This window comes from Marmota monax, unplaced genomic scaffold (assembly GCF_021218885.2).
Source record: "Marmota monax isolate L192 unplaced genomic scaffold, Marmota_monax_Labrador192_F-V1.1 WCK01_AAM20220418_F8-fsc00145, whole genome shotgun sequence".
NCBI lineage: Eukaryota > Metazoa > Chordata > Mammalia > Rodentia > Sciuridae > Marmota > Marmota monax.
In genome coordinates, this window is record NW_026695201.1 from 3,589,130 (window position 1) to 3,601,644 (window position 12,515).

At 36.9% G+C, this 12,515-nt stretch overlaps 1 protein-coding gene across 2 annotated transcripts in view; it reads right to left on the reverse strand.

The window, feature by feature from the left end:
- Copa (COPI coat complex subunit alpha) overlaps positions 1-12,515 on the reverse strand; it is a 45,238-nt gene that overhangs the window by 23,019 nt on the left and 9,704 nt on the right. For both annotated transcript variants that reach the window (XM_046429079.2, XM_046429078.2), the window contains exons 5-10: positions 11,652-11,728; positions 10,816-10,925; positions 5,566-5,675; positions 3,577-3,676; positions 2,528-2,663; positions 1,487-1,569 (exon numbers count right to left, since the gene is read on the reverse strand). In XM_046429079.2, the coding sequence (XP_046285035.1) occupies positions 1,487-1,569; positions 2,528-2,663; positions 3,577-3,676; positions 5,566-5,675; positions 10,816-10,925; positions 11,652-11,728 (616 nt within the window). The remainder of the gene's footprint in view (positions 1-1,486; positions 1,570-2,527; positions 2,664-3,576; positions 3,677-5,565; positions 5,676-10,815; positions 10,926-11,651; positions 11,729-12,515) is intronic.

The following is a 12,515-nucleotide window of genomic DNA, read 5'->3' on the forward strand; positions in this document are numbered from 1 at the left end:
GTTGCTGAGGCTGGCTTTGAACTTGTGATCCTCCAGCCTTAGCCTCCCAAGATGCTGATATTATAGGCAAACACCACCACTCCCAGCCTTGAAATCTTTATTTAAATAATTCTCTGTGAATACTTTCTTAATACTAAATCACACTGCCACATTTAGACACATCCTTCTCTGTAAGTCCCTAAAACTTTTATAGACTTCATTATAGTACTTATCTCTATACTGTTAAATCTCTCACTTCCATTATACCATTAGTTCACTGAAGGCAAAAAAAAAAAAAATTGCAATAATTTCTATCCTTTATCAGTCCCTAGTAAATAAAAAGAGCAAAGGTATTTGTTAAAAAAATGAATGCTAGTGTTAAAGGCCTTTATGGTTCTGTTTTTTAAAATGTTTTGCTTTTACCATATTAGCATTGTCCATCCCTTAGAGAAATACTCTATTCTTATACTCTTAAGTGACATAAACCAGTGTCACTTCCCTGCCCAAAATCTTTCAATAGTTTTCCACTCACTCAGGATAAAAATCACCAAGTTCCAACCATGATTTATAAGATAATGCACACTCAGGCTGGGCGTGGTGGCACATGCCTGTAATTCTAGCAGCCTGGGAGGATGACGCAGAAGGATTTCGAGTTCAAGGCCGCCCTCAGCAACTTAGTAAGACCCTGTCTCTAAACAAAATATAAAAAGGGCTGGGATGTGGCTCAGTAGTTAAGTTCCCCTGCTTTTAATCCCCGTACCAATAATAATAATAATAATGATGATGATAATGATGCACACTCTGGTGTGTCTCCCCTTGCTATTACTTAGCCCCTTGGCTCATCATAATTCTACTGATCTTTGATATTCTCTTAACATGCTAAGTACTTCTCTTTATTATCCTACTATATGTTCTTTGCATTTGCTCTTCCATTGTCTCATTCCTTTTCACTTTTCTAAACACTAAATATACAGTAGTGGTCCCCACATTTGTTCCTATTTATCATCCTCTCCTTAATTTTGATATTTTTTTTTCAAAGCATCACTTTATGTATTTATTATGTATGGTCTATCTCCCCTAACTACCAATAAAAGCTCTGTAAAGACAAAGGCTTTATTTTATATACTGCTTTAACACTAGAACCCAGAACAGGGCCCACCACTTAATATGTATTTGTCAAACAAATGAATAAGCTTCTCAGCCTGAGATTCTAAGTGTCCTGTATTAGCCTCCTATGAGCTCCTAGGAGCTACTCAAAGAGAATGAGCTTTACCATTAAAGGAATCTTGGTAGAGAAAGAGCACTAAATACTACCACTCCAAGAAAAGGAGTAGTAGTATTTAGTGACTCTGAATTCTACTGTTGTGTTTACTAGAGACAAAGCTAATGAAGAATTACTTTCAAGTAATTTGAACTAAAGCAACAACAAAGAGGAGGAGGAGGAAAAGGAGGAGGAGGAGAAGGAAGTGGTGGTGGTAGTAGTAGTAATAATAATAATGGCCCTTACCTGCTGCAAAGAGGTTAAGGTTGGGGTGGGCAGCTAAGACCCAGAAACGATCATGGTCCCTCCGGAAGGTCTGAACCCCAGTCCTAGGAAAGCAAACAGTAGACAAAGAACATTAATTTCCTAGGAATCTTCAGCTGATCACATGCAAGAACAGTGAATGGTGAACCTGCAAGGCGATTTAAAAAGTAAATCAGGTGTGTATGATAAGTAAAGGCATATATCATATTAAAGTCTATGAACGAACAGAAAAGAGGAAACTTCAAACTGATCCTATTATTATCATTATTATTATTATTGGTGGTTCTGGGGATTGAACCCAGGTTCAATCCAACTGAGCTGTACCCCCCCACACCCTATTATTTTGATACTTCAATTCTCCCTATTCATCCTAAATATTTTTCTGTACTGTTTCATTTCATATTTCTTCTTTCTGCTGCTAAAGAACTGGGGGGAAAGGAGAGAGAAAAATGCTCAAATTCAGAGGAGGAAAAGAATACACACAGAGATTTCTATTTGATAGAAAATTAATAAATGTCGATCTCTAGGTCTCTTCAAGTTTTTATAATTTATTATTTGATTTCTACACATGTTAAAGATGATGAGAGAAAAAAAGGAACATTATAGTCTAATTTTCACTTTCTTTTGGTATGGAAATTGAACTCGGGTGATTTACCACCGAGCTACATCCCCAGTCCTTTTTTTAAATTTTATTTTCTGTAGTTGTAGATGGACAGAATGCCTTCATTTTATTTGTTTATTTTGATGTGGTGCTGAGGATCAAACCCAGTACTATCACTAAGCTATAGCGCCATCCTCATCCTCAGTCCTTTTTAAAATTTGTTTTGGGACAAGATTTCAAAAAGTTGCCCAGGCTGGCCTTGAACTTGCAATCAATCCTCCTGCTTCAGCCTCCTGAGTTGTTGGAGTTATGTGTGCACCACTACACCCAAGTTCTAATCTAACTTTTAAAGGGAAAAAGTAAGAAAGAGAAAGGGGGCTATTCCCATTGGTTTGGTCACACAACATCAGTAAATCCCTTACCGCTTAGACATATCCCAGACTCGAATACTCTTGTCTTCTGAATTGCTGAGGATCAACTCTTGGCGAGGGTGGAAGACAGCACAAGACACGTTGTTGTAATGGCCCCGACAGGTGTCAACCTCCCATGCCTTTGATTCTGAAGGATGAAAGAGAATTAGGTTATTGCAATTCCCTATTACTATACAACAATCTTCTTAACCAAGTTCTAGGTACCACTACAAAATACTAAAATTAACTTCCAAAGGGGCAGTTTTTTTTTTCTTCTTCTTCCTTTTCCTTTGTTTCTTAAAATATTTTTTTAGTTGTAGATGGACACAGTATCTTTTTATTTATTTATTTTTTATGTGGTACTGAGGATCAAACCCAGGGCCTCATGCATGCAAGGCAAGCGCTCTACCACTGAGCTACAACCCAGGACCTTTCTTCCTTTTTTTAATTCCGTTGGTGCTGAGAATCAAACCCCAGGTCTTGCACATGTTCGGCATAAGCTGAGCTATACAACCAGCCTGAAAATATAGGGATTTTTTTCATTTGAGTCTTTTAATCTTTATGTCTCTGTCCTTTCATTCCAACCCTCCCAGCAATTATAAAACCTCTGTTCCATCATTCTTCAGGTTTTTTATCCTGTTTTATTTGTCCTGATAGCATTTGTCACTAGTTGCCATTTTAGAACAAATGTAAACTCCATGACAGAAGCTTTATTTATTTTTTGTGGTGCTGGGGTTTGAAACCATGGCCACGTGCATGCCAAGCAAGCCTTCTACCATTGACCATATAAAAAAAAGATGGAAGAAAAAGGGCAATGCCAATGTTCCCAGGATTAGCATAAGATAATAACCTAAAGTAGGAAGGCAGGTCAAAATACAGCAGATTAGCTACTTAGGTGTCTAACTGTTAATTACTACCCCTTTCCCCCTTTTTTCAGTACTAGAGATTGAATGCAGGGCCTTATGCATGCTAGACTAGTGGTCTACCACTAAGCTGTAGCCCCAGTTCCCAGCAGTCAATTTCTTAAGACACGGTGATACTCTTCATTGTGGTTCACTCACCATTCATGCGCCAAATCTTCACTTGACGGTCATCTGCCCCAGATACAATAAGGGGCATAGTGGGGTGGAAGGCAGCCCAGTTTACTCCACGATCATGACCCTATTTAAAAAAAAAAAAATAGTTTTTTTCAAAACAGCTTTATAACTATCAGACAAAAGCAAATCAATGAACCATGCTGGTAGTTGTAAAAGATGTCTCTAATTTACTCTTTATGTCAAAATTCAAGGGACTATGCCACTATGTAAGGTTTTGAACATTAGAATTACCAACCATGTCAACCTACCCAATATTATTCTAATCCTCAAGGGAATTTCCAAATATTTCTACCCCTAAATTCAGTTTCATTTAGGATATTTTTGCCTTGTTTTTTTTCTTTTTCTTTTCTTTTTTTTTTTTTAACGTACTATATCTTATTTCTCTAATTATTAACCTCAAGTATAAAAACCTGTTTTAGGTGGGTATAGAGGCACACACCTGTGATCCCAGCTGCTGGGAAGGCTGAGGTAGCAGGATTGCAAGTTTGCATCCAACCAGGGCAACTTAGCAAGACCCTGTCTCAAAATCAAATGGGGAAGAAAAAAAATAAGACTGGGGATGAAGCACAGTGGTATTAGGCAAGTGGCACTGCCAAAACTAAAAGCTATTTTATAACTTAATGCAGAAATTCTCAACATGTGGTCCAAAAACTTTTGGATTATTCCCAGGATTTCTTTAGAAAGTCTGTAAGATCAAAACTATTTTCATAATAAATACCAAGACTTCACTTTCTTTTCATTCTTATTGTGTAAGAATGAGTATAAAACTGAGTTTTTGGGAGGCTACATGACAGGCGATAATATCATTCTACCAGCAAATGAATGTGTGCTGACATAGTTCGTGTTTTGTTTAATTTTCTGCAGTACTGAAGATTGAACCTAGGACCTCATACACACTAGGTAAGCACTCTACCTCTGAGTATACAGCCCAGCCCTTTTTAAAATTTTGAGATAAGGTCTCCCTAAATTGCTCAGGCTGAGCTCAAACTTGTGATGCTCATGCCTCAATCTCCTAAGTAGCTGGCATTACAGGAATGTGCCACCATGCCTGACTTTGTTCATGTTTTAAAAAGTTCTTGGTTTTAGGCTTGGGACATAGCTCATGATAGAGCACATGGTTAGCATGAACAAGGCCCTGGTTTTAATCTCCAGTTTCAATTTCAAATATGGTTAAAACTGACAGATACAATCTACATATACAAAAATTCAGGTTCTCAATAAATTTTAAGAGTACAGAGATTCTCAAGACTAAAAAATTTAAGAACTGCTAATCTTAAGATATTCTATACCCTATTTATATAGTTGTACTCCATGTGTGATAGAAACATGGATAAGGTAGTTTTGATTCAAAAGAACTTTTGAGACATATCATGGTATGGTTAAAAGCAGCTGGGTTTTGAAGTCAGAGCTATCCAAGTTAAAATCCTATTTTTTCTTTCATTTACTAGATACATGTGAATTTCAGTAAACTCATTTCTCAAATATCAATTTTTTTCATTTTGTAAAATGAGGTTAATGATACCTAGCTTAGTGAACAACTGGGGGGTTAAATCAGATATTTTTTATCTTAAAAGAGCTAGTTTACTTCCCTTATGCTTTTCTCTTTTCCCACAATGAATAGAAATTACTTACACGTGGTTTATAGTAATATTGATTACATTTATTTCTGCCACCTGCTTCCAGAAAGCTTGAGTGTAGACCTGCTTTGGGACAGGACAGTGATGGAGCTATGCTCAGCTTTCTTCCTCTCTCCCCACTGTATTTATAAGGCTACATGAAGTTTCATTTTCCTCTCAGTTTACTCACAATTCTACTTCCCATGCCTTAAACAGCACCTGACACTTGTACCAAAAAACAAATAAATATTTGTTCAAGGAATGAATAATGAATGAGACGCAGTGACCTTCCCCAGAGGAGAGCCCACACCCAGCCACTGGCAGCAGAGATAAGTACCTCTAGGACATGCTTCACCACTGCATCCGTAGTTCCAAATAGATCAACCCCAGTTATTCCTCTCACATCTGACTCCACCGCACCAGGAGACAAGTTTTTTTTCCTTAGACCTTCGATGGGGTAAGGATCGGGATGAAAGATGCAAACATAACATTATCAAAAAGAGCGGAGTACCAGAAGCAGAAAGGTACAGCAACAGACTAACATAAGAGAAAGGAAAAAGAAAGTTAAAGAGACAAGAGACTCAAGAGCTCCTATTTCTAAATATTTTGTTCAAAATTCTGAAGTTTATTCACTATCTCCTCTTCTCTTCCTTCAACATTCAAAAGGCCCACTACTGGTTTTCTTTCTAAAGGAAACTAACCCAAATTTCAGACACAGCTAACTTCAACAAATCTCACCTAAAGAGCTGTCACTTCAGATAATACCCACTTTCCAATTTTTTGGTACCAAGGATTGAACCCAGGGGTGCTTAACCACTGAGCCACATCCCAAACCCTTTTTATTTTTATTTTGAGACAGGGTCTATGGTATTGCTGAGGCTTCCCTCGAACTTGAGATCCTCCTGCCTCAGCCTCCCAAACCGCTGGGATTATAGGTATATGCCATCATACCTAGCTTTCATTCTTCAATGTTCTCAAAATGTGGCCTCAAATGGTAAACATTCAATATTCACTTTTTTTTTAATTGCATGAAATATATAACATTGTTTTTTCATCATCTCAAAATATTGTAAAGAAAAGTCATTTGGGGAGGCCACAGTTCATCAGTGTTTCTCAAACTGGAAGCTTGGAGGTAATTCATAAGGAAGTCCCAAATGAATTATAGAAACAAACTAGATCTATTAAGCATAAAACAGCTATCTGATCTGAAAGAGACTAAAAATATGATCAAAAAGGTACTGTCTTGAAGAAAAAGTACTATGCAAAAAGTATACTCATACCTTCCACTTGACCCTGGAACAGGGCACAAGGTAATCAAAACTTTCCCATCACTTTTAAGTTCTTACTTAAAAGGCTGGTTATAGATTTGAATATATGTATTTTGCTATTAAAACTTTTGGAGGCTGGCCTCACTGGGAGAAATTAGCCCAAAATTTGAAAACAATAGGCAAAAGACACTAGGATAAGATACATTTTATTTGTAGAGGCATTTGTGCTCATCTACACCCATCCTTAAAAGCCATTTGTGCTATATCAGAATCAAAATAACAATAATACTCTCTTACACTTGAAAAGCACTTTTGATTTTCAACACACTCTTATATTACATGACTTGATTCTCATACCAACCCTTTGAGACAGACAAGCAGATATCAGTCTGTAGATGAGAAAACAGGATAAAAATCTCATCGTCTAAAGTATTTGGGGTGCAGGGAGTGGAAGATGAAATTACTTAGCACTCGCAAAATATAAAATCTTGAGTAATTTCAAGCCTAAAAACTTGGTATCAGTTGGAAAATATGAAAATTTAAGCTTAATTATGCTCATTGGTTTAAAACCATCTCTCCTCTATACTAGTGCACCTAAACTTCAGCACTGGAGAAGCAAGAGCTCATGGAGTTTTAATTATCTTGTCCCCCATCCCCAAGATGAGCATTGAGCCAACAGACATAGTCATCACAAAGATGCCTCCTTTCACTTATTTCATTCTTCCCTTTAATAGGATCTGTCAACTTTTTCTAATGAATCTGGTGTATGAGAAAGATTCAAAGACAGATACAAGACAGACAGCTGTGAGGAACTTCACCTCCAATAAACTTCAACAAACACATTAAAAGGAAAGCTGTATGACAGAATGGAAACCTTTGTTGCACTTGTGTATAATGATCCAGGAAAAGGGGAAGGGCAAAACAGACAGATGAATAGTGACAAGCAGTGAAAAGATACTTAGAAAAGAAATATTTAAGCCTTCGACAAGTCCCTCACTAGGACTGAACGACAGATGGAAAATTTCTACAGCAGCTACCCAAATCCAGAGGGAGAAGACAACACTCTCAAAATGGACCAGTTTATGCATGCCTCCCAACAGGGACCAGGGGAAGCAGTAAGGAGAGAAGTGTGAGGACAGGATTTGGCAGCATATTAATACTTTTTTAGTAGTCTTTTCACTGAGCCTGAATTACATGAGCTTGACATGCAAAGGTGTAAGCATATTAAAATAATTTAACAGTCAGTTTACTTGGAAGCTCAAAGCTAAAAAGTAACCTGTCTTCACACTAGGCTGTAAATACATTACCTTTTAAACAAATGATTTTTGCCAGGTTAACACAAATGATTCGGACTATGCTAAGCTCAATTCTTATGGGAAACATTATCAAGAGACAGCTTCTCCTTTGAAGAATTTTACATTCTCTCAGTGCTTACCTACTAGCTCAGAGAGTATCCCTTTCAAAAAGAGACATTTAAAATCATCAGAATTTTCACCAATTCTCTAAAATTTGGGGATATTCGTTCTCTGATTCAGAACTCACTTTCCCTTTTGTGAAATGTTAGCCCCGATCTCTAACAGGTCTGAAAGCTAATTTCTCTTCCTGTGTTCAGAATTATTTGAACCAAAGCAAAAAAGAGTTCTACTGAAAAGAGCATGCTGGTTTCTAGAAAAAAAAAAAAAGTCAGTGCAAAAGTCTAACCCCAAAGCTCTTTCTACTTGGTTAAATACCAAAGCACCTCTTTCTACTTTGGTTAACGGGTTATTGAAGAGAATAGTGAGTACAGAAAAAACACTTAGAAATAGTAAAGAGAACATTAACATTAGTATGTAAAGTTAGCACAAAATTCTCATTAACAGACATAAAAAATACAACAATTACAATATTATTACATAGTAATACATGCAATTCACACATTCAAAAGCAAGTATAAACCCCACTGGGGTCATACTCTCCTTCTCTCCTCTGATCTAGGGCCCCTAATTTTGATGCAAACATGCTTTCTGCTTGCAAAAAGTGAAGAAAAGCATTTCTTGCCTAGGGCTTTCAATGATTACTAATGAGGTCCAATTACCTGATTGCCCCAAATTGCTTTAGGTAGACCACAGGGAACATGCTATCCTAGTATCAGATAGCATAAACAGTACTCTAGAGTGGAGCAGCATAAGGCCCTTCTTAACTCAGTGTTCTGTGAAAGAAGCCTTACTGCTTAAAAGAATAAGTTCAGGTATGTAACAAATTAATTTCTTCATGATCCAGAATGGTATTAGCTGTATACCATTCCTAGGAGAACTGAGAACATAATCAAAGTAATTTCTGTAGCACTTAATTTTCTCAAAGAATTTGGGTTGGGAAAAACTATTCTAAAAAAATGTCTCTGATCAGGTGGAATAGTGTGACCTTAGATCTAACCCCAGCAGGACCCTATATCTTGAGATAGAGAGGGTACTTTGAATGTGTGCACAGTGAAAAACCATAGCTAAGTTACTGGAAAAATAGATGCTAAGTTCCCTGGTATTGGCAGTGAGGAGTGGGCACGGGCTTAAATGCCTGTACCTAGCTCCTCCTGCTGGCATGGCTGGTCACATCTGGGTGTACTTCATAAAGCCTTATCAGTCTGACGAAAAACTGCAATGGCAAAGCCCTAGAGGAAGGAGTACAACTGCCCTCTCTCCAATACAATCTTGTCTATACAAATCTCTTCTAATTCTAAGCCTTTGAAAATTGTCAAGACCTAGAGGGTCTGCTCTCCAATTGTTCCCCTCTTCTGTTGGCTTGTTTGAATGATGCATGAATCTTAAACAACTGCTACAGCAACATTCTAAATATTATATCCAGGAATTCAAATATTCAACTTGCTGTTCATCATTGGCTTGTAAAACAGCAAGTACCATTTTGCCCCAGCCCACCATGCTACAAGGAAGTTGGATAAAGTTATCACCTCAGCTATTCAATGCAGAAGGATGACTCCTTTATTACTATAAAGAATCAGGCAAAAATCTATAAGGGGGCCTCTTTTTCATAGATTGAAACACTATTTTGCAGTCCAGCCACTGACTTTTCAAAGAACTCAATCTCAAGAATTTCTAAGGCAATGAGTAAATAGAGCAAGCGATAATAAAATACAACTGGGAAGAGAACCTCAAATTTAGTCTCATTTTCCGATTCCAACACAAAGCTCTTCTTCCATCTATATCACAGGTATGGTCCTTTCTGAATTGAATTCTCTGGTTAGCAACTTCTTAGATTTCCTCTATACTGCACTAAACATTTAAATTCTTATCTCAAAATAATGATATGTTATCTATGAAAGGAGGAATTATTCCAAACATCCAAAATCTACTAATTATTTAATTTCACATCCTAGAAGTCTGCCTACTAACAGGTATTCTGGACCTAAAAGTCACCAATTCCCTCTGTCCCATGTTCTTTCCACGAAAAGAAATCTAATAGAGGACTCTTCCTTTTTCCGAATAAGGCAACAGAATCCAAGAGTCCTGTTCCCCTGCATTAATCTGCTTTCAAATTTCTTTTTATCAAAGATGTATTCTTTCTTTCTTTCTTTTTTTGGTGGTGGGAAGGGGGTGCTGGGGATTAAACCCAGGGCCTTGTATATCTGAGGCAAGCACTCTACCAACTGAGTTACCAATATCCCCAGCCTGTATTCTTTTTTACTGGAGTAGAAAGACTGATTCTTAATCAAATACCCCAAAGGAACATAAATTTTAACTAAAAATGGATATAACAAAAGTTAAGCCAGATACAGTGGCATGCACTTGTAATCCCAGCAACTCAGGAGGCTGAAGCAGGAGGATGACAATTCTGAGACCAGCTTCAGCAACCTAGCAAGGTTCTAAGCAAGTAAGCAAAACTCTGTCTCAAAATAAAAAAGGGGGCTGGGATTGTAGCTCAGTGGCAGAGCACTTGCCTAGCACATGTGAGGCACTGGGTTCAATCCTCGGTACCACATAAAAAAATAAAATAAAATAAAATAAAGATATTAGAAAAATTAAAAAATAAAATAAAAAAGGGCTCGAGATATAGCTCAGTGGTAAAGTGCCCCTAGGTTAAATCCCTAGTACCAAAATAAATAAATAATAAAAGTTAAAATTTACTCAAATCAAATGAATTTTCCAGAGTAGCCACTTTTCATAGACAGATGCATCAAACAGAAACAATCAATAACCTCAGAAACAAAGGTGCTATCATATGGGACCAAAATATTCTAACTTTCCTTTTCTAAGCCAACTACCCTATTTTAAGCAATTGCAGTTTTGCGCCAGACACAATAAGGTTGTCCCCTGAATTGGGTAGCTCACCAGAAATATCCCAAACGCGCACAGTCTGGTCCAGGCTGGCTGATACAACCAGGTCTTCTGAGGGATGGAACTGAGCACACATTACATAATGGTTGTGCCCCGTTAACACACTGCAAGGGAAAGAAAAAAGACAATACTAAGTTAGAGGTGGAAATCAATAGATTCCTAAGCTAAATATCTTTTCCCATATTCAATAAATACTCATCCAATTATACTTTAATGGAGGAAAAGGCAAGTAATTGTAACAATTCTGAACTAAAAAGAATAATCAAGGTCATGTGTTTTAACAGCTTTCTTCTTGACTCTTAACACTTTTAAATATTACTAATGTCAAAAGAACTGAGATTACATAGCTTTCCTCTCAGACTAAAGACATATTAAGATATGAAAATAAATGAAATTTCAGTAATTCATACTAGGAATTATCTGATATATTTTAGTAGGATTGCCTTAAAATACATCATTTTAAACACTCCTTATTTCTTCACATAGAATTCTATGAAAGCTTTATCTTCAAATACAAAGTAAAACTTATTGTCTAGACCCTAACTCGAGTTTTATGGAAACAGAATTGAAAAGCAAATAAAATTCTTGTTCTAAAAGTCTAGCTTTAAGACTTCTGTGAAGAAATTATCAGTAAATCCAGATTTACACATTACTAATGAGACTGTCTCCATATTTATTATTTATACTTAAAAGCATCCTACAAACCATCAGTAATTAGACAGCAAATGTGGTACACTTGCAAAGGACAAACATTGTTCTGAAATACAAGCTGATTATGAAAAACTGGGAAGAATTAAGACTCTGTTGGAGGCTTTTGCCTCCTGCTTTACCAGACACAGGTTCTAGATTGCCAGTTCCACACTCGGATGGTCTGATCATCTGAGGCACTCAGAATCCAAGGATATTCCTGAAAGATTTCAGACAAAGGCTCTCAACATTAAACAAACTTGTTCTGTCAGGCTCCTGTAACTATTTTTCTCTTTTTGGGGAGCATACTGTTGCCTATCACTTCAACTATTAGCAAAGGAACTGCTGTTTCTGGTTTCAGGCCAACTATGTTCTCCCACCAATCTACCAATTTTTCATTTTCACCTAGAAGAGTTAAAATTAGATGCCAGATATAGGCATAATAAACTTTCAGAGGCACATGGCATAATACATATTTACATTTACAAGTGTACATTTATATTTAGGTAGCTGATTTTGCAAATTAAGATCCATTGAAAGAGGCTTCTGCTTACTCTAGGATGAGAATACTGTTTTATAATCTGAAATCTCCTGGTTAGAGCATCCAGTTTCCCCAAAATTGCCAAGTCTCAGTAAGCAAAACAGCAAGTAATATACAAAGACAATCTGGCACTGGGTACAATGGTGCACACCTATAATCCCAGCGACTTGGAAGACTAAGGCAGGAGGATCGTAAGTTCAAAGCCAGCTTAAGCAACTTAGTGAAGCCCTAAGCAATTTTTGAGACACTGTCTCAAAAATGAAGAGGAAATGTGCTCAGTGGTTAAGTACCCCTGGGTTAAACCCCCAATACAAAAAAGAGAAAAAGAAAAAGACAAATTGGCTTTTTTTGAGTCTTTAAAATTGTTGAGAATAAGAAGTATTTCTTATTCACAGTTATGTCTCCAGAGTTTAGCACAGGACTTAACAAATTACATAAACATTTACTGAACTAGAGGAAAAAAAAA